The sequence below is a fragment of the Rhinatrema bivittatum genome, chromosome 11 (assembly GCF_901001135.1).
Source record: "Rhinatrema bivittatum chromosome 11, aRhiBiv1.1, whole genome shotgun sequence".
NCBI classification, from domain to species: Eukaryota; Metazoa; Chordata; class Amphibia; order Gymnophiona; family Rhinatrematidae; genus Rhinatrema; species Rhinatrema bivittatum.
The window spans coordinates 56,172,804-56,189,139 of record NC_042625.1 but is presented as its reverse complement, the minus strand read 5'-3'; the positions used below and the strand labels follow the sequence as shown (position 1 = coordinate 56,189,139).

The following is a 16,336-nucleotide window of genomic DNA, read 5'->3' as shown; positions in this document are numbered from 1 at the left end:
GAAGATTCGCTTCCGCCCATGACATTAGGAGGTCTATTTCCAGAGACACATGTTGACTTCTGGTTGCTCCCTGATGGTTGATGTAGGCCACTGTTGTGGCATTGTCCGACATTACTCTGACCGCTTTATCTTGGTGTCTGTGACCGAACAGTAGGCAGGCTAGTCTGACTGCCCGGGCCTCTAGGCAATTGTTGTTCCACCCCGACTCTTCTTTGTTCCATTGCCCTTGGGTGGTTAGCTCCTGGCAGTGTGCTCCCTATCCTTGTAGGTTGGCGTCCGTGGTGAGCAGGATTCAGGATGGTGAGGAGAGTCTCGCCCCCTGGCTCAGATGGTCATCTTGTAGCCACCATCGTAGTTCAGTCTGAACTTTGTCCGGGAGCTGAAGGCGTATGGTGTAGTTCTGGGACAGTGGATTCCATCGTGATAGTAGTGAGCGCTGTAGGGGTCTCATATGAGCTCTTGCCCATGGCACTATTTTCAGTGTGGATGCCATGAGGCCGAGGACCTGTAGGTAGTCCCATGCTGTGGGGTGAAGCTCGCTCAATAGGGTTCACAACTGGGTCATCAATTTCGATCTCCTTGTCGGTGTCAGGGTGACCTTGTCTTGTTTGGTGTTGAACCGTACTCCCAAGTATTCCAAAGATTGGGAGGCTCTCCAGTAGAGTTTTGACTCTGTTGGTCCCCTGGTGGCTCTCCTCTGGGTATTTCGCTCTGATCAGCCAATAGTCTAGGTAAGGGTGTACGCGGATTCCTTCCTTCCTTAGTGTTGCTGCCACCACCACTATGATCTTGGTGAACGTCCAGGGTGCTGTGGCTAACCCAAATGGTAGTGCCCGGAACAGATAGTGACAGTCCAGGATCGTGAAGCGTAGAAAACGCTGATGCTCTTGATGGATCGGAATGTGTAGGTAGGCTTCCGAAAGATCCAGAGATGTAAGGAACTCTCCCGGTTGTATCACCCTTATTACCGAGCATAGGGTTTCCATGCAGAAGTGAGGAATCTTCAAGTGACGGTTGACAGACTTGAGGTCCAGGATGGGCCTGAATGTTCCTTCTTTCTTGGGAACAATAAAATAGATGGAATAATGTCCAGTATTTACATGTTGTGGAGGCACCGGTGTTATAGCCTCTAAGGCTAGTATTCTGGTCAGTGTAGCTTCCACTGCCATCCTCTTGGAGGGGTCGCGGCAGGGGGATTCCACAAACCTGTCCGGTGTGAGGTGGTGGAAATCCAGGTAATATCCCTCTCGAATGATGGCTAGGAGCCACTTGTGCAAAGTTATCGCGACCCATCTTTGGTAGAATAGGGCAAGCCTGCCTCCTATGGCTTCCTCTTTTGGATGGGTCGGCTGAAATTTTATTGTGGGGTGCGGCTGGGGCCTGGGCCCGAGCTGGCTCCCCTTTTGTTGTGCTTGTTCCGAAAGGACTGGCTCCGGCCTTCAGGGCAGGTCGCTTGATATGTGCTTCTATATAGGTTGAAGCGCTGTGATCCTCTGCCCCTGGAAGTTCGGGGGAAGGGTCGTTGGTTTCTCTTATTCCTGTCCTCCGGTAGCCACGGCAGTGGGGACTCGCCCCATTTGTTGGCTAGTTTCTCTAGTTCGCTTCCGAACAGGAAGGTTCCCTTGAAGGGCATTCTTTTGAGTCTCATTTTGGAAGATGCGTCAGCCGACCAGTTTCGGAGCCAGAGTTGTCTTCTGGCTGCCACAGCGGATGACACTCCTCTAGCTGCGGTACGCACCAGATCCGAAGTGGCATCCGCGAGGAATGATACTGCTGGTTCCAGGGCTTCCCCAGGAGTATTGTTCCTGGTCTGTGACAAGCAGGCATGTGTAACCACGGCACAGCAAACCGCGATCTGTAGAGACATAGCAGAGACGTCAAAGGACTGTTTGAGGATAGATTCCAGATGTCTGACTTGAGCATCCTTGAGTGCTGCTCCTCCCTCCACTGGGATAGTAGTGCGCTTCGAAACTGCGCAGACCATGGCATCCACTCTCGGACATGCCAGGAGATCTTTGGCGGCTGGGTCCAGAGGGTACATGGCTGCTAGAGCCCGCCCCCCTTTGAACGTAGTTTCCGGGACATCCCATTCGAGGTCAATTAGTTGCTGGACAGCTTGTAATAGTGGGAAATGACGGGAGGTCTGATGGAGTCCCTCTAGTAGGGGGTTCGTCTTAGGTTTCCCTGAGGCACTTGTGCCCGTGATAGCAAGCTCTTTTAAGCTGTGTGTGACCAGGTTTGGAAGCTTGTCTTTGGTGAAGGAGCGTCTCATGGTTCGGTGGGGCTCTGTCCCCGGGAGTTCCCCTTCCGCCAGGGGTTCTGAATCCTCATCCAAGTTGTCCGTGTCCCTGAAGGTGGGGCTTCTGGGCGGTAGGATCAATTCCCTGGGCATAGAGGGTCCCGGGATGTTGAGGTCCTCTGGTGGCGCTTGTGGCCGTATTATAGGAGGCCCCAGTTGCATGTGGACGAAGGTATGCTGACCTTTGAAGAATTCCACTCAGGAAATAGATGCTGGGTCTAGATTAAGGGGCGCCGTGTCCTTGGGGAGCCCCGTTTGATGGGGGGGGGGGCCTGCTGTGCAATGCTAGGTCCAGCATACTGTTGGAGAGGCTGGAACCCGGTACCGGCTGGGGAGGGCCATGAGTTGGATCCCCTAGGGCCTCCTTGCACTGTATACACAGGGCTGTGGCTTCCTCATGCTGTGCAGCTCTAATGTGGCATGCTGGGCAAAGGCCCTGAGCCTTGAGTTTCTTTTCCGGTGTTGCCATGGCTTGTGCGCGTAAGATGCAGTTGCGCACTCTGGTGCGAAGTTGTGCGCGTAGGTTTGGTGCACTCAGGGAGATGTGCGTGCTGTTGTGCACACAGATCGAAGTTATGCGCCCGGTACAGTAAGCGCGTGGCTATGTGCGTCGCTTGTGCGCATGGTACTTGGGCGCGCAATGTTGTGTGCACAAGGTATTTGTGTGCACGGTTCGCCTCTGTGCGCACAGATCAGAACGGCGGACAGGGCGGCGAACAGATCAAAATGGTGACGGCTACCACGCGGACAATATGGCGACACCTTGGGGGGTCTCCATGTGGGAGGACCCTCAGATCTGACCGGGGTCTAGCCCTGCTAGGGCAGATCAACCCGGTGGCACTGGTCCCGGCTGGCGACCTGTGCAGCTCCTCAAGCTTCGGAGACCGGAAACTTTTAAATAGATTTCTACCTTACCTTGTCTCGGTGGTTCCCGGTCTCGTTCCGGGTGGTCTCCGGCTGCGGGGGGAGAGGGAAAATACCTTCACTGCCGCGCTCAAGGTTGCACCCGCTGCCTCTCAGCCTCACCCGATGTCGGGGGCTAGGTCCCCGCCGAGGGTCGACCACCTGACCGAGGCTTACCTCCGAGGAATCGCTGAAATCACCTCGGGAATTCTCAGCTGGGGGAGGGACCCAATAGGTGTCACCGCAGGAGAGCGGGGCTCGTCTGTAGAGGTAAGATGTCTTATTTTGGTTTTCTTTGGTAAAATTACTCTAACGCTGTGCGAGTGTGCATACAGTCCCTAACTGCTATGGAGACAGAAAATACTGAAGAGCTGCACTTCCTGCAGGGGTATATGTACTAGGGCTGACGTCAGATTGAAATCTTATCCGTCTCCAACTGCTATCAGGAGTACACTATACCCATTGGTCCTGAGTCCATCTGCTACATGCTAGGAAATAGTAATGATATTCAAGTCCAGAGCTACTACACAGGAGGTGGAAAAATCACAAGCACTCGGTTGACTACACTCTAAGTGTTGGCACCTGCAGCTGTACCAGGTTCCTGCACAGAGCGGGAGGAGTTGCTGCTGCTCCTACTACCAGCCAAAAAGACACATTTCCCTTCCTCCAATATAGGAGCAAAAATAATACAAAAAGGCAGAAAGAATAAAAAAGTAATTATACAAAAAAACCAAAAAACCCAGACTTGTAAAAACACTTGGTTGGTGCTTAAGTTTTCTACATATTTTCCAATCACGGTGATACCTTATTGCTGGGAAAATCCCCTTGGTGCCAAAATGCATCAAAATGTTATTGTACTTCCATAGCAATACTGCACTGATGTAAAAATTAAATACAGGTGTATGAATATAGTGTTAAAGTGCTAAGGTGCCCCAGTAAACCAGAGTAGGGCCAGACTTGGGCATAGGCAAAATAGGCACATTCCTAAGGTGCCAAAATTTTGGTTTTGACCCAAAGTTTCCTTCATTCCTTTGTACTTCCAGCTCAATCACAACCAGGGCTGGGATCTGGTACTATGAGCCTTCATTTGCAAATACTTGGGGATTTTTTTTTTTATTTTATGTCCCTCCCACCAAAATGCCTAATCTGGCCACGGCAGCAACATTCCTGGGCCAAGAGCCATGTACCAAGACTCCTTCTAGAACCCTGCAATTATGGGCCTGGAAGCCAGCCACCAGGTATAATCCTTAAGCAATGCACACAACTCCTTTCCCCTCTGGGAGCTGTAAATGCAGCATTCCCAGCACTAGCCAATCCAGGGAGCAGAAGACCCAATTAACAAATCAAACCAGGGACCTTCTGCATGACAGTGCACAACATTTGCCACCTGAGTCACTGGACCAGTTAGGGTACTAAATTCTGAAGGCACCAAAAAACTGGACTCTCTGCTGCCCTCTGATTTCTGGGGATGGTGAGCAAGAAAACCTCCCATCCGTGGTCCTCTGCCCGACATCAGAGCCTCCATGTCTCACCATAATTATGTGCTTAAGGAATAAGCACAGAGGGCAGAGGTGCCTCAGTGATGATATGTTGCCATGTTTGCAGTTTTGCTGGAATCACCCCCAGCTAATGATGTACCTCTGATGACACTGAATGGCTATGAACACTGGCATGGACACTTATATTGTAGGGATGTGAATCGTTTTAGGACGATTAAAATTATCGTCCGATAATTTTAATATCGTCTTAAACCGTTATGGAACACAATACAATACAGATTCTAACGATTTATCGTTATAAATCGTTAGAATCGTGAGCCGGCACACTAAAACCCCCTAAAACCCACCCCCGGCCCTTTAAATTAAATCCCCCACCCTCCCGAACCCCCCCCAAATAACTTAAATAACCTGCGGGTCCAGCGGCGGTCCGGAACGGCAGCGGTCCGGAACGGGCTCCTGCTCCTGCATCTTGTCGTCTTCGGCCGGCGCCATTTTCCAAAATGGCGCCGAAAAATGGCGGCGGCCATAGACGAAAAAGATTGGACGGCAGGAGGTCCTTCCGGACCCCCGCTGGACTTTTGGCAAGTCTCGTGAGGGTCAGGAGGCCCCCACAAGCTGGCCAAAAGTTCCTGGAGGTCCAGCGGGGGTCAGGGAGCGATTTCCCGCCGCGAATCGTTTTCGTACGGAAAATGGCGCCGGCAGGAGATCGACTGCAGGAGGTGAACGACCTCCTGCAGTCGATCTCCTGCCGGCGCCATTTTCCGTACGAAAACGATTCGCGGCGGGAAATCGCTCCCTGACCCCCGCTGGACCTCCAGGAACTTTTGGCCAGCTTGTGGGGGGCCTCCTGACCCTCACGAGACTTGCCAAAAGTCCAGCGGGGGTCCGGAAGGACCTCCTGCCGTCCAATCTTTTTCGTCTATGGCCGCCGCCATTTTTCGGCGCCATTTTGGAAAATGGCGCCGGCCGAAGACGACAAGATGCAGGAGCAGGAGCCCGTTCCGGACCGCTGCCGTTCCGGACCGCCGCTGGACCCGCAGGTTATTTAAGTTATTTGGGGGTGGGGGATTTAATTTAAAGGGTCGGGGGTGGGTTTTAGGGGGTTTTAATGTGCCGGTTTTTCGATTTTTTAACGATTTTTCACGATATTTTACCCCCCCAAACGGCAACAATACGATTCCCTCCCCCTCCCAGCCGAAATCGATCATTAAGACGATCGAGGACACGATTCACATCCCTATTATATTGTTCTCCATACCAGTGACATGCCTTGCATGTGGATATCTGTGCCAGAAAGGTGCTGATATAGCAATGCTTTTCAAAATGTATTTGCTCTTCTCTATTCAAAATACTACTAGCCTGCCTTCCTTAGGTGCAGCACACTGACAGAATCAGGGTTTACAGTGCATGCATGGTAGTGTAAAGAAACTGGCTAGTATCAGTGAAACTGAACTGAATATTAGCTACTATCATACTATTAGATTTTTTTGTGTTCTACAACTTGGTGAGGTTTCAGGCCAGCCGGAAGGAAATGAGTTTAATAAGCAAACACTGTGTCAGTTTTCCCTGAATGGGCCACAATAAAGCTCCTTGCATCCTAACCTGCCTCCACAACTTCCTTATCCCATTATCACAAGCAGGCTGTTCCCTTATAACCTCTTACACCCAGGACTAGAAGTATAATATTTTGAAAACTTGGGCTCTAACTTTCTTTTAGGAGCCAGAGCTTCCGTTCTTCAGTAAGGCCCAGTGGCAGGGGTCTGCTACAGCTCTGCATAATTTTCGCTCCCTTCCTCCCCCCCATGCATAATCATCTCTCTTTCTCTCTTCGCCTTGCCATACTATCATACCCTCCCCTCCCAGCAGCCCACAGGACAGTCCTGTCCATGCAGTGCAGCTGAAGGGGCTGTGGTTCTGCAAGTCAGCAGTCTTCCCCATTCAGGGCAAAGCCTAAAGTGGTCAGACAGCAACTTTCTAGCTTGGAGCAATGGTAGGTGCCAAGTGTCCAGTTTCAGGAACCTGGGCACCCAGGCAACTGATTTTTCCAGCCCTGCTGCCACCTCTTTCCTAAACGAAAAATTCCTAATCTTAAAGAAAACAAGTGTTAGCTTATTAATTTTCCGGTCTCACTAAAGTTCTAAAAATATTACTACTGACCACATAAATGAAATATATCTTTCATAACTTTATGCTAGGAATCACTTTATGCTAGGAAGTGCTAATCAAAATGGAATTCCTACATGGGATAAATACAGGGGATCTCTACGGAAGTGATGGGAATTATCACGCTAAATTAATTGAACAGAAGGGCTGTCATGTTTATTTTTCTCATCACTGGTAGGAGATCTGGAAACTCATGATATGCAAACAATTCTAATTACTGTGTTTTGCATAATTATGAGACTGCATAAAGACAGTGCAGTGCACATAGTGATGGGCACTGGGTACCTATCACTCAGCTTCCTGATTTGTATGTCTCTGAGACCTCCCCTAATATTCCTCAGTTTGTTAATGGAATCTTTCTGTATATCTAAATTGATATCATTTGGGCACATTAAGAGTGAAAAAATCATATATTTCCACACTGCTTAATCCTTGACAAAAAGTATCAAAGGAACCTGCACAGAACAGAGGAACACAACTTTGATAAAGTCAAACACTAGCAGGGAGCAAGCACACATTAAACATCCTTCTCAGCAATACTTATTTCAAACATGAAAGCAGTATAAAATTATTTTTTTCCAAGAAACACACACCTTACCTGCGATATCTATAAGTCAGGAAAATATTTTTCACATGCTTTCAAAAATCAGAAAAGTTTCAAAATAACAAACATGAACAAGATGTAAACATTTCATGATGCCTAATTTCCTTCTATGACTATAGGCACTGACCAATGGTAGGGCAGCTTTTAAAATGCTCGATGACATCACAATGTGCTCTGACCTACCTGAGATTTCATTTGAACTGAACTGACCAGTTTCCCTAAAGGAAAGGAGAAAAACAAAAAAAAACAAAAAAGGGATTCTAAGTGTCAGGTGTTAGGAGCACATGAATGTGGAGTCCGGAGTCATGGTAGCAACATCTCCGCAGTTTTGGACCTCTTGGTCCCTCTGCTTAGCTTTAATGAGCTAGAAACTACCTGCATGCATGGTCATGGTTTGGGCTCCCTGGGCAGTGGCAGCAGTTCATCCCTGGCAGCACGCTTTACCAGCCCCTACTGCTTTTTGCTTTACAGATCTGCAATGGGTTCACTGGAGCCGAAGCAAAGCTGACCTTTGCTGGCATTGCCAGAGCTGGCTGGATCTGAGCTTAGTGGCATTGGTGGCAGCAGAGTTCAGAGCAGAGCACTGGCATGGTGGCTGAGAGTGGATAGAAGCTCATTGGTTTTCAGTGCGGCAGGCAATCTGACATCATGGCAACATCTTCCTTTGTGTGCAGATATTGAGCACGGCTTAGGAATAACATCAAAAGGGTTATGGGAACCAGACTCATACTCAGAAGGACCTAGGTATAGGGACCAGTTGCCAAGTAATACCACTATGAGCCTGGCACACATTCAAGCACAGAGTCAAATACACATACAAAAACAAAAATTGCAGACAACCAGCAATAACCCTTTCTTTTGTACATGGAATCTCTCTCACTACCTACGTACCCTTGTCAACCATCACAGTCCTTTTCCAATCCCTTCCTGAGGAATATTTAACAAAAGAATTAAATGGGGTTTTTTTTCCATCACCTTCAACACAGCCCTTCTAGTCTCTGGCTTACAGTCCCACCTCTACCCTTCAAACAAGATTGGAAAAGTGTACTCCATGGAGTGCACAACATTTCTAAAAGCATTCTTTTTGCCGAGTACAAATTTTCAAAATCTGAAGTCACAAAAGGGCCTTTCTGGCAAAATGTGCTGCTGGCCTGGTACCACTCACTTCCTTTTTCCCTTTAGAAGCTGGTGCAGGTTTGTGCAGAGCTAACAAAACTGAAAATGGACAAATACATGGGGCCAGAGAGGCTATATTCTAGGGTATTAAAAGGAAGTTCAGAAAGTTTCTGGCAGGTGTGCTGAAGGATCTGTTCAATAGATATTTGGAGATGAGTCATTCTGTGTGAACGGCATATGGCAGATGTTATCCCTTTTCATAAAGGCGGAAACAGACACGGAGGTTGGAAACTACAGGCTGTTGACTCTTACTTTGGTGCTAGGAAAACTAATGAAGACACTGCTGAAGAAAGGGACAGCTAAGTCTACACCAAAAGCCATCAGATGAGGCTTAAGAACCTAATCATGTAAACCCTAGATAAGACGGACAGGGAATATTACAGAAACATTTAAATACCTGAAAGGTATTTCTAATGCACAAGTAAACAGTTTTCAATGGAAAAAAAAAGTTGTATACCTAGGGGTATGAAGCTTCAAGGAGGCATACTCAGGAAAAGCAAGTCTGCTTACCATAAACAGTGTTTTCCATATATAGCAGGATGATTAGCCATGCTTTCTTGGGTGACATCCTGAATGCACAGTCCAGAATCTTCTCCAAGAAGCAAAGCTGTGATGCTCTGCTCATGCATGGTGGTTCCCACACGATTCTCCCGCTCAGGCTTCCGCAGTCGATATCAAAAGATTACCTCCCTCCTAGAGACTGGCAGGTGCACATGGCTAATCCATCCTATCTATGGAAAACACTTTATAGTAAGCAAACTTGCTTTTTTCTATCGGTAAGCAGGCTGCATTAGCCATACTTTCTTGGGAAGTCCCAAGCTAAGGGTTGCTACATGTCTTGCAGGGTAGCACGTTGGTCTTAGATAATAACATTTAATTTTTATATATATATATATATTTTTTTGCAACCCATCCATGTCAGTGGTAGTCTCTAATAGTGTTCTACTGTACTCAAAACTGCTCTGCCTACTGCATTGTCAGAATCCAATAGTTTGTCCAGGCAATAGTGAGCCATGAAGGTATAGAAATGACAGCAGAAGACGACCAAACGGTCCATCCAGTCTGCCCAGCAAGCTTTCACACTTTTTTTTTCATACTTTTCTGTCCCTCTTGCCTCTTTAAATAACTTTTTTGGTTCTATTTCCCTTCCACCCCCACCATCGTAGATAGCAGTGCTGTAGCTGCATCTAAGTGAAGTATCTAGCTAATTGGTTTGGGGTAGTAACCACTGTAATAAGCAAGCTACTCCCATGCTTGTTTACCCTGTTTGTGCAACTCAGTCCTTGTTGGTTGTTTGAATACAAATCCTCTTTTCTTCATTCCCCCTGCTGTTTAAGCAGTGAGCTGCGCTGGATATGTATTCTAAGTGAAGTATCAGGCTTGATTTGGGGTAGTAACCGTCGTAACAAGCAAGCTACATCCATGCTTATTTGTTTTACCCAGACTATGTAATTCAGACCTTGTTGGCAGTTGTCTGAATATAAATCATCTTTTCTTCATTCCCCCTGCCATTGAAGCAGAGAGCTATGCTGGATATGCATTGAAAGTGAAGTATCAGGCATTTTTGGTTTGGGGTAGTAACCGCCGTAACAAGCAAGCTACTCCCCTGCTTTTATGTGGATGCAAATCCTTTTTTCCACATTTCCTCTTGCTGTTGAAGCATAGAGCAATGTTGGAGTTGCATGAACTGTGTGTATGTCTATTGAATAAGGATATTAATCTCCAGGTAGTAGCTGCCATTCCACAAGCCACCCCCCCCCCCCCCCCCTTGACTCTTCTCTTCATTCACATCCTGTAGACTTTATGGATCCACAGTATTTATCCCACACCCCTTTGAAATCCTTCACAGTTTTGGTCTTCACCACTTCCCCCGGAAGGGTGTTCCAGGCATCCATCATCCCCTCCGTGAAGAAATACTCCCTGACATTGGTTCTGAGTCTTCCTCCCTGGAGTTTCAAATCGTGACCCCTGGTTCTGCTGATTTTTTTGCAATGGAAAAGGTTTGTAGTCGTCTTTGGATCATTAAAACCTTTCAAGTATCTGAAAGTCTGTATCATATCACCCCTGCTCCGCCTTTCCTCCAGGGTGTACATATTTAGATTCTTCAATCTCTCCTCATAAGTCATTCGGATGAAGGCCATCCACCTTTTTGGACGCCCTTCTCTGGACTGCCTCCATCCTGTCTCTGTCCCTTCGGAGATACGGTCTCCAGAACTGAACACAGTACTCCAGGTGAGACCTCACCAAGGACCTGTACAAGGGGATAATCACTTCCCTTTTCTTACTCGATATTCCTCTCTCTATGCAGCCCAGCATTCTTCTGGCTTTAGCTATCGCCTTGTCACATTGTTTTGCCGACTTTAGATCATTAGACACTATCACCCCAAGGTCTCTCTCCTGCTCCGTGCACTTCAGCCTTTCACCCCCCATTGAATACAGTTCTTTCGGATTTCCACACCCCATATGCATTTTTTTGCACTTCTTGGCACGGAATTGCAGCTGCCATATCTTCGACCACTCTTCCATTTTCCTTAAATCCCATCTCATTCTCTCCACTCCTTCCGGACCTTGTTACAGATCTTAGTGTCATCTGCAAAAAGACAAACTTTACCTTCTATCCCATCTGCAATATCGCTCACAAAGATACTGAACAGGACCGGTCCCAACACCGACCCCTGCGGCACTCTGCTCAACACCGCTCTCTCTTCAGAGTAAGTTCCATTTACCATCACACATTGTCTTCTGTCCGTCAACCAGTTTGCAATCCAGGCCACCACCTCAGCACTCACGCCTAAGCTTCTCATTTTATTCACCAGTCTCCTGTGCAGAACTGTATCAAAAGCTTTGCTGAAGTCCAAGTAGATGACAGAGTGCTCTTCCTTGATCCAATTCCTTGGTTACCCAGTCAAAAAAGTCTATCAGATTTGTCGGACAGGATTTTCCCCTGGTGAATCCATGCTGCCTCTGGTCCAGCAATTCTTCCGACTGTAGATAGTTCACTATTCTTTCTTTTAACAGCGACTCCATTACTTTTCCCACCACCGAAGTGAGGCTAACTGGTCTGTAGTTACCAGGCTCTTCTCTATTTCCACTCTTGTGAAGTGGGATCATCACCGCTCTTCTCCAATCACTCGGCACCACTGGATTCTTGAAAGAGGGATGGCTGCCCTGTGGTTGTGTGCAGTGGAGAGTAGAGCAGTCAGAATTGTAGCAGTTCTTCGAATGAAACCCTATCTCGGAGATACAATGCCTCCTGGAAGAATGGTTCTCTATGCTTGCTGGTCGAGAATTTAGATAAGCCCGAGTCTACTTCCATGTCACTCTAGGAGGACCCTGCAGAAATTATAGACGGAGGTCTCCCTGGTGAGGACCACGGCTCCTGTGAAAACATCTGCAAGACAGGTTGTACTTCTACTCTGTCTGATTGTTCCAGTTGTCTACATTTGTGTGACGGTTCGCAGGACAGAGAAGCTTCACTGGGAGCTTGACGTTTGTGAGAGGCCATCGTGGGCTTAAGCTGTTTTGGAGCCAGATTTCCCAGTTGTCTAGAGGGTTGTACTGCTGCCTCATGTGAGGCTGTATGCGAGGCGCTTTGTGCATCGCGTTGTGGTGCTTTGTCCCAAGTTCTGCGTCGCTTTGGGGTATGTCTCACTGGGGTGCAATCAGGCAGTTGGTCCTTCAACGCTGACTGGTTTCAAAACACCAAACCTGGTGGCATCAGTCTAGGTGGGCCCAACGATGCATGCGTCAATTTGGCGTGCTTCTACCTTAGCTCCAAAGCATTGCCTCTAGATTTTTGGGCCTTTGGCTCCACAAGATTAGCCCATTTGGATGAGGTAACACCTGGGTCAACCGATGACACTTCTGTGTTTCTCAGTCCAGTGCTTTGCCGGGCCCAGTGAAGCGTGAACAGAGCGTTGCAGTGATGGTGCATAGCTGCCCAACAACGCTCTTACCCCATCTCTCATAATTTTGCAATTTTGACAGCTCTCTGCTGCTGGACCCTCGGTGATATGTCTGCAATGATGAAATTTAAACCCTGGCGGATGTTTTCCTGATATCATTAGCACTGAAAATTGGGTATTGCGATCACAAATTAAGAAAACTGAGGAGTGGGGAACACTCACATCTGCACTCTGACTTGGATGAAAGACTGAGGAAGCCTGAGCGGGAGAACTGTGCGGGAGCTGCCATGCATGAGCAGAGCATCACAGCTCTGCTACTTGGAGAAGATTCCAGACTGCGTTGTCAGGATGACATCATCCAAGAAAGCATTGCTAATGCAGCCTGCTTATCGATGGAAAATATCAGAAAATATTTTTTCACAGAAAGAGTGGTGGATGTCTGGGATGTGCTCTTGGAATAAGTAGTTAAAGCTAAAATGATGGTAACTTCAAAAGGCCAGAGATAAACATAGAAAATCTTTACTTCAAAAGGTGAAGGGTTAGGGGAAGCATGAACTAATGGTGCAAAAGGCATGGGGGTAGCTAATGGAGTAATCTGCACAGAGCAATGTTATGATCACTGCTCTGTGGAGTAGAAGGAAAGCATCAGGATTCAATTTTATTTTGTTTTGCCATTAATTTATTCTTCTCTTCCAACTCACTCTGGGATTTTTCCCCTATTTTAGTAGACCCTTCCATTGTTCCTAGTCTGGCCACTACAGCAAGTCCTAAGGCTAGGAACCATGCACCAGTGCCCCTTCTAGAAACCTGTATCATGGACTCTAAATCCAGTCATCAGGTGTCACCTTTATGATAACTATGATTCCCCCCTCCCCCAGGAGCTGTGAATGCTGCTTCCACAGCATCTCCAGCCCTGGCGGACCCAGGGTGCTAAAATCCTAACCCAGGAATCGAAGCGGGGGACCCTTCTGCGTGGAAGTGCATGGCACTTACCACTGAACCATGTGCCAGCTGCATCAAGCTTTTAGAACAGCACTGGGGTAACCTGCCCAGCAAGGAGATTATGAACCTAACAGTCATGGCAAAACCATATCCACCTTTCAAGAATGAATTGGGTTAACCTGTACAGAGTGGTGGCATGGCTGCACTGGATTAATGAAAAGGCTGGGGTAATCTGTATTGAGTTGCTGTAGCTAAAATCCATTTTTCAATGATCATGGGGAAGCTGGATATTTTAGACAAACCCTTGCCAATTGTGGTGGTGCTGGGATTTTCATGACTTGAAAGGAGTTGGATGAAATGTTGGTCTTGTACTAATCAAAGAGGAAGATAAGGCCTGAAACGGCTTACCAGCAAAAGGTGGTAGACACCAGTAAACAGGATTATGGCCATGGTTGGGACTGATATGGAGGGCAGCAGCAGGAAAAGGGTTGAAGGATCATACATTAAAAAAAATAAATAAAAATTGAGGGGTTCTGCATTGGTCTTGGGTTGCACATGGACGTTTGTATTCTTACCTAACCAAAGTTGAAGAATCTTACCTGGGCAGACCGGATGCGTCAATTTGGTCTTTTTCTGTCTGCATTTGCTATGTTATCTCAAAAGATATAAATAAGGCACAAGAAGCAAACCTTTTCAAGAGTACTGTACCAGGAATGAAATTGGGCATAATAGTCCTTATCTGTTATATTCTATATTTCTACATTACAAGATATGGCAGAGTGGAGTTCCAAGGCCTGGCTCAGTATGGAAATAGCAAAGAGTGCCGTAGGGCAGGACTGAGGTGCACTGGCAGAGCTGGGCATTTGGGTCTTAGTATAGGAAAAGTTGTAGGTTCTGTAAATTAGGATGAAAATGAATTAGTCGAACTATGTGGGCATAAAAAGCAACTGGTGAAGGTGAAAACAAAAACGAACATGATCTGGTACTTACTCATCATCAACCTCCTCTTCTCTCCTGTGTTTCCTTCCACGGTGACCAGAAATCCTAAGAACAGGACAGACCAAGATTTTGTGGACATTAATAAGACTATTAAGACATTGCCAAGTATTGATTAGGCATAAAAGCAAATTAAATAAATCAGATGAAACCATTTCTTGACCAATTTAAAAATTAGACCCAGGTTGTCACTAAGTCTGTCATCTGACTTCATTTACAAAAAGTTCAGTTAAGCCCTCACAGGCCGATTCAGTACAGTACGCTCCGGAGTGCACTGTTAACCCGTGTTTGGCTGCGCGTTTTTGACGCACTAGCTTTACCCCTTATTCAGTAAGGGGTAATAGCACGTTGAAAACGTTCGGCCAACCCCCCCCCCCCCCCCCCCGAAACTAATAGCGCCCGCAACATGCAAATGCATGTTGATGGCCCTATTAGTTATTCCCGCGCAATACAGTAAGCAAAATGTGCAGCCAAGCCGCACATTTTACTTTCAGAAATTAGCGCCTACCCAAAGGTGGGCATTAATTTCTGCCGGCACTGGGAAAGTGTATTGTTTTTCTGTACACCTTCCGACTTAATATCATGGCGAAAAGTAAAAAATAACTAAAAATTAAAAAAAAAAAAAAAAATTAAAATCAGCCCTCTGCTCGTGGGTTGAAAACCGGACGCTCAATTTTGCCGGTGTCCTGTTTCCGAACCCGTGGCTGTCAGTGGGTTTGAGAACCGATGCCGGCAAAATTGAGCGTCGGCTGTCAAACTCACTGACAGCCGCCGCTCCTGTCTTTTTACCGCAGGCCCTAATTTGAATTTTTTTTTTTTTTTTTTTACTGAATCAAGTGCACAGGAGAGTGGCCTGTGCCCTCGCTCCCGCAACTTTTACTGTATCGGCCTGTTAGTTAGGTAGTGCCCTCCTAATGGCAATACTTGACTGTAGCAGTTGACTCAGCAGAGAAAGCAAAGACTACTTAGGCTTGAAGGCTAAATCTTCTTAAGCACCAAAGAATGTATGAAAGAACGTGGAACAGCGAACAGCTTACATTGTCACTGATGGTAAAGCACATTCAACTGGCACCATCAACAGTAATTACAATTTACTCTATTAAAAAAAATGCAAAAAGCACAGAAAAATCCAACAAAAATTTAAACCAACCATTTATTTTAGGGTTTATATAAATTTTGCTTGAGAAAAAGTTGAACTTTAAGCTATGCCAGTGGACCATAGTTAATACATAAATAACTACCTACAGATTAGAAAAATGTATATGAATGTTCTTTTTTTTTTTTTAAATTTTATCTTTATTGAGATTTCAAATTTTCAAAAAGACATTACACATTTGCAACTCAGAAATATCCATTGCAGAACTTATACCAACTTAACACATTTGCAATCTGTGCAATATTTTTAAAAGATTACAGTAAAGAAATAAAAGAACTAAGAAGATAGCAATTCAGAGCAGCAACAACAACATATAACTCAGTATTATCTAGTATGCTACCAAACCCCCCTTTTTCACTTCCCTCCTATGGAAATCTTAGGGGCGGGAATCCAGATACGACCTGAGTTGATCAGGCTGATTGAATATATATCTTGAATCTTGGAAAGATATAATGCATCAACATGGGAATCTTAACATAAATTTTGCTCCCAGTTGTATCACTTTTTCCCTTAAAGTAAGGAACTCCCTTCTCCTCAGTTGTGTATCCCTAGCTATGTCAGGGAATATACTAATACATTGCCCATGAAACTTTAATTTCTGATTTTTGAAGTAAAATCTCATAACTGTATCTCTCTCGGAGATAAAAGCAAATTGAACAATCAATACTGCTCTTGTTTTAATATCTAATTCTG

The 16,336-nt window shown here is 46.3% G+C and overlaps 1 protein-coding gene across 1 annotated transcript in view; it reads right to left on the bottom strand.

The window, feature by feature from the left end:
- LOC115100963 overlaps nucleotides 1-16,336 on the bottom strand; it is a 122,465-nt gene that overhangs the window by 62,217 nt on the left and 43,912 nt on the right. The window contains exon 2 of the mRNA XM_029620093.1: nucleotides 14,482-14,535. Coding sequence (XP_029475953.1) covers nucleotides 14,482-14,535 — 54 coding nt within the window. The remainder of the gene's footprint in view (nucleotides 1-14,481; nucleotides 14,536-16,336) is intronic.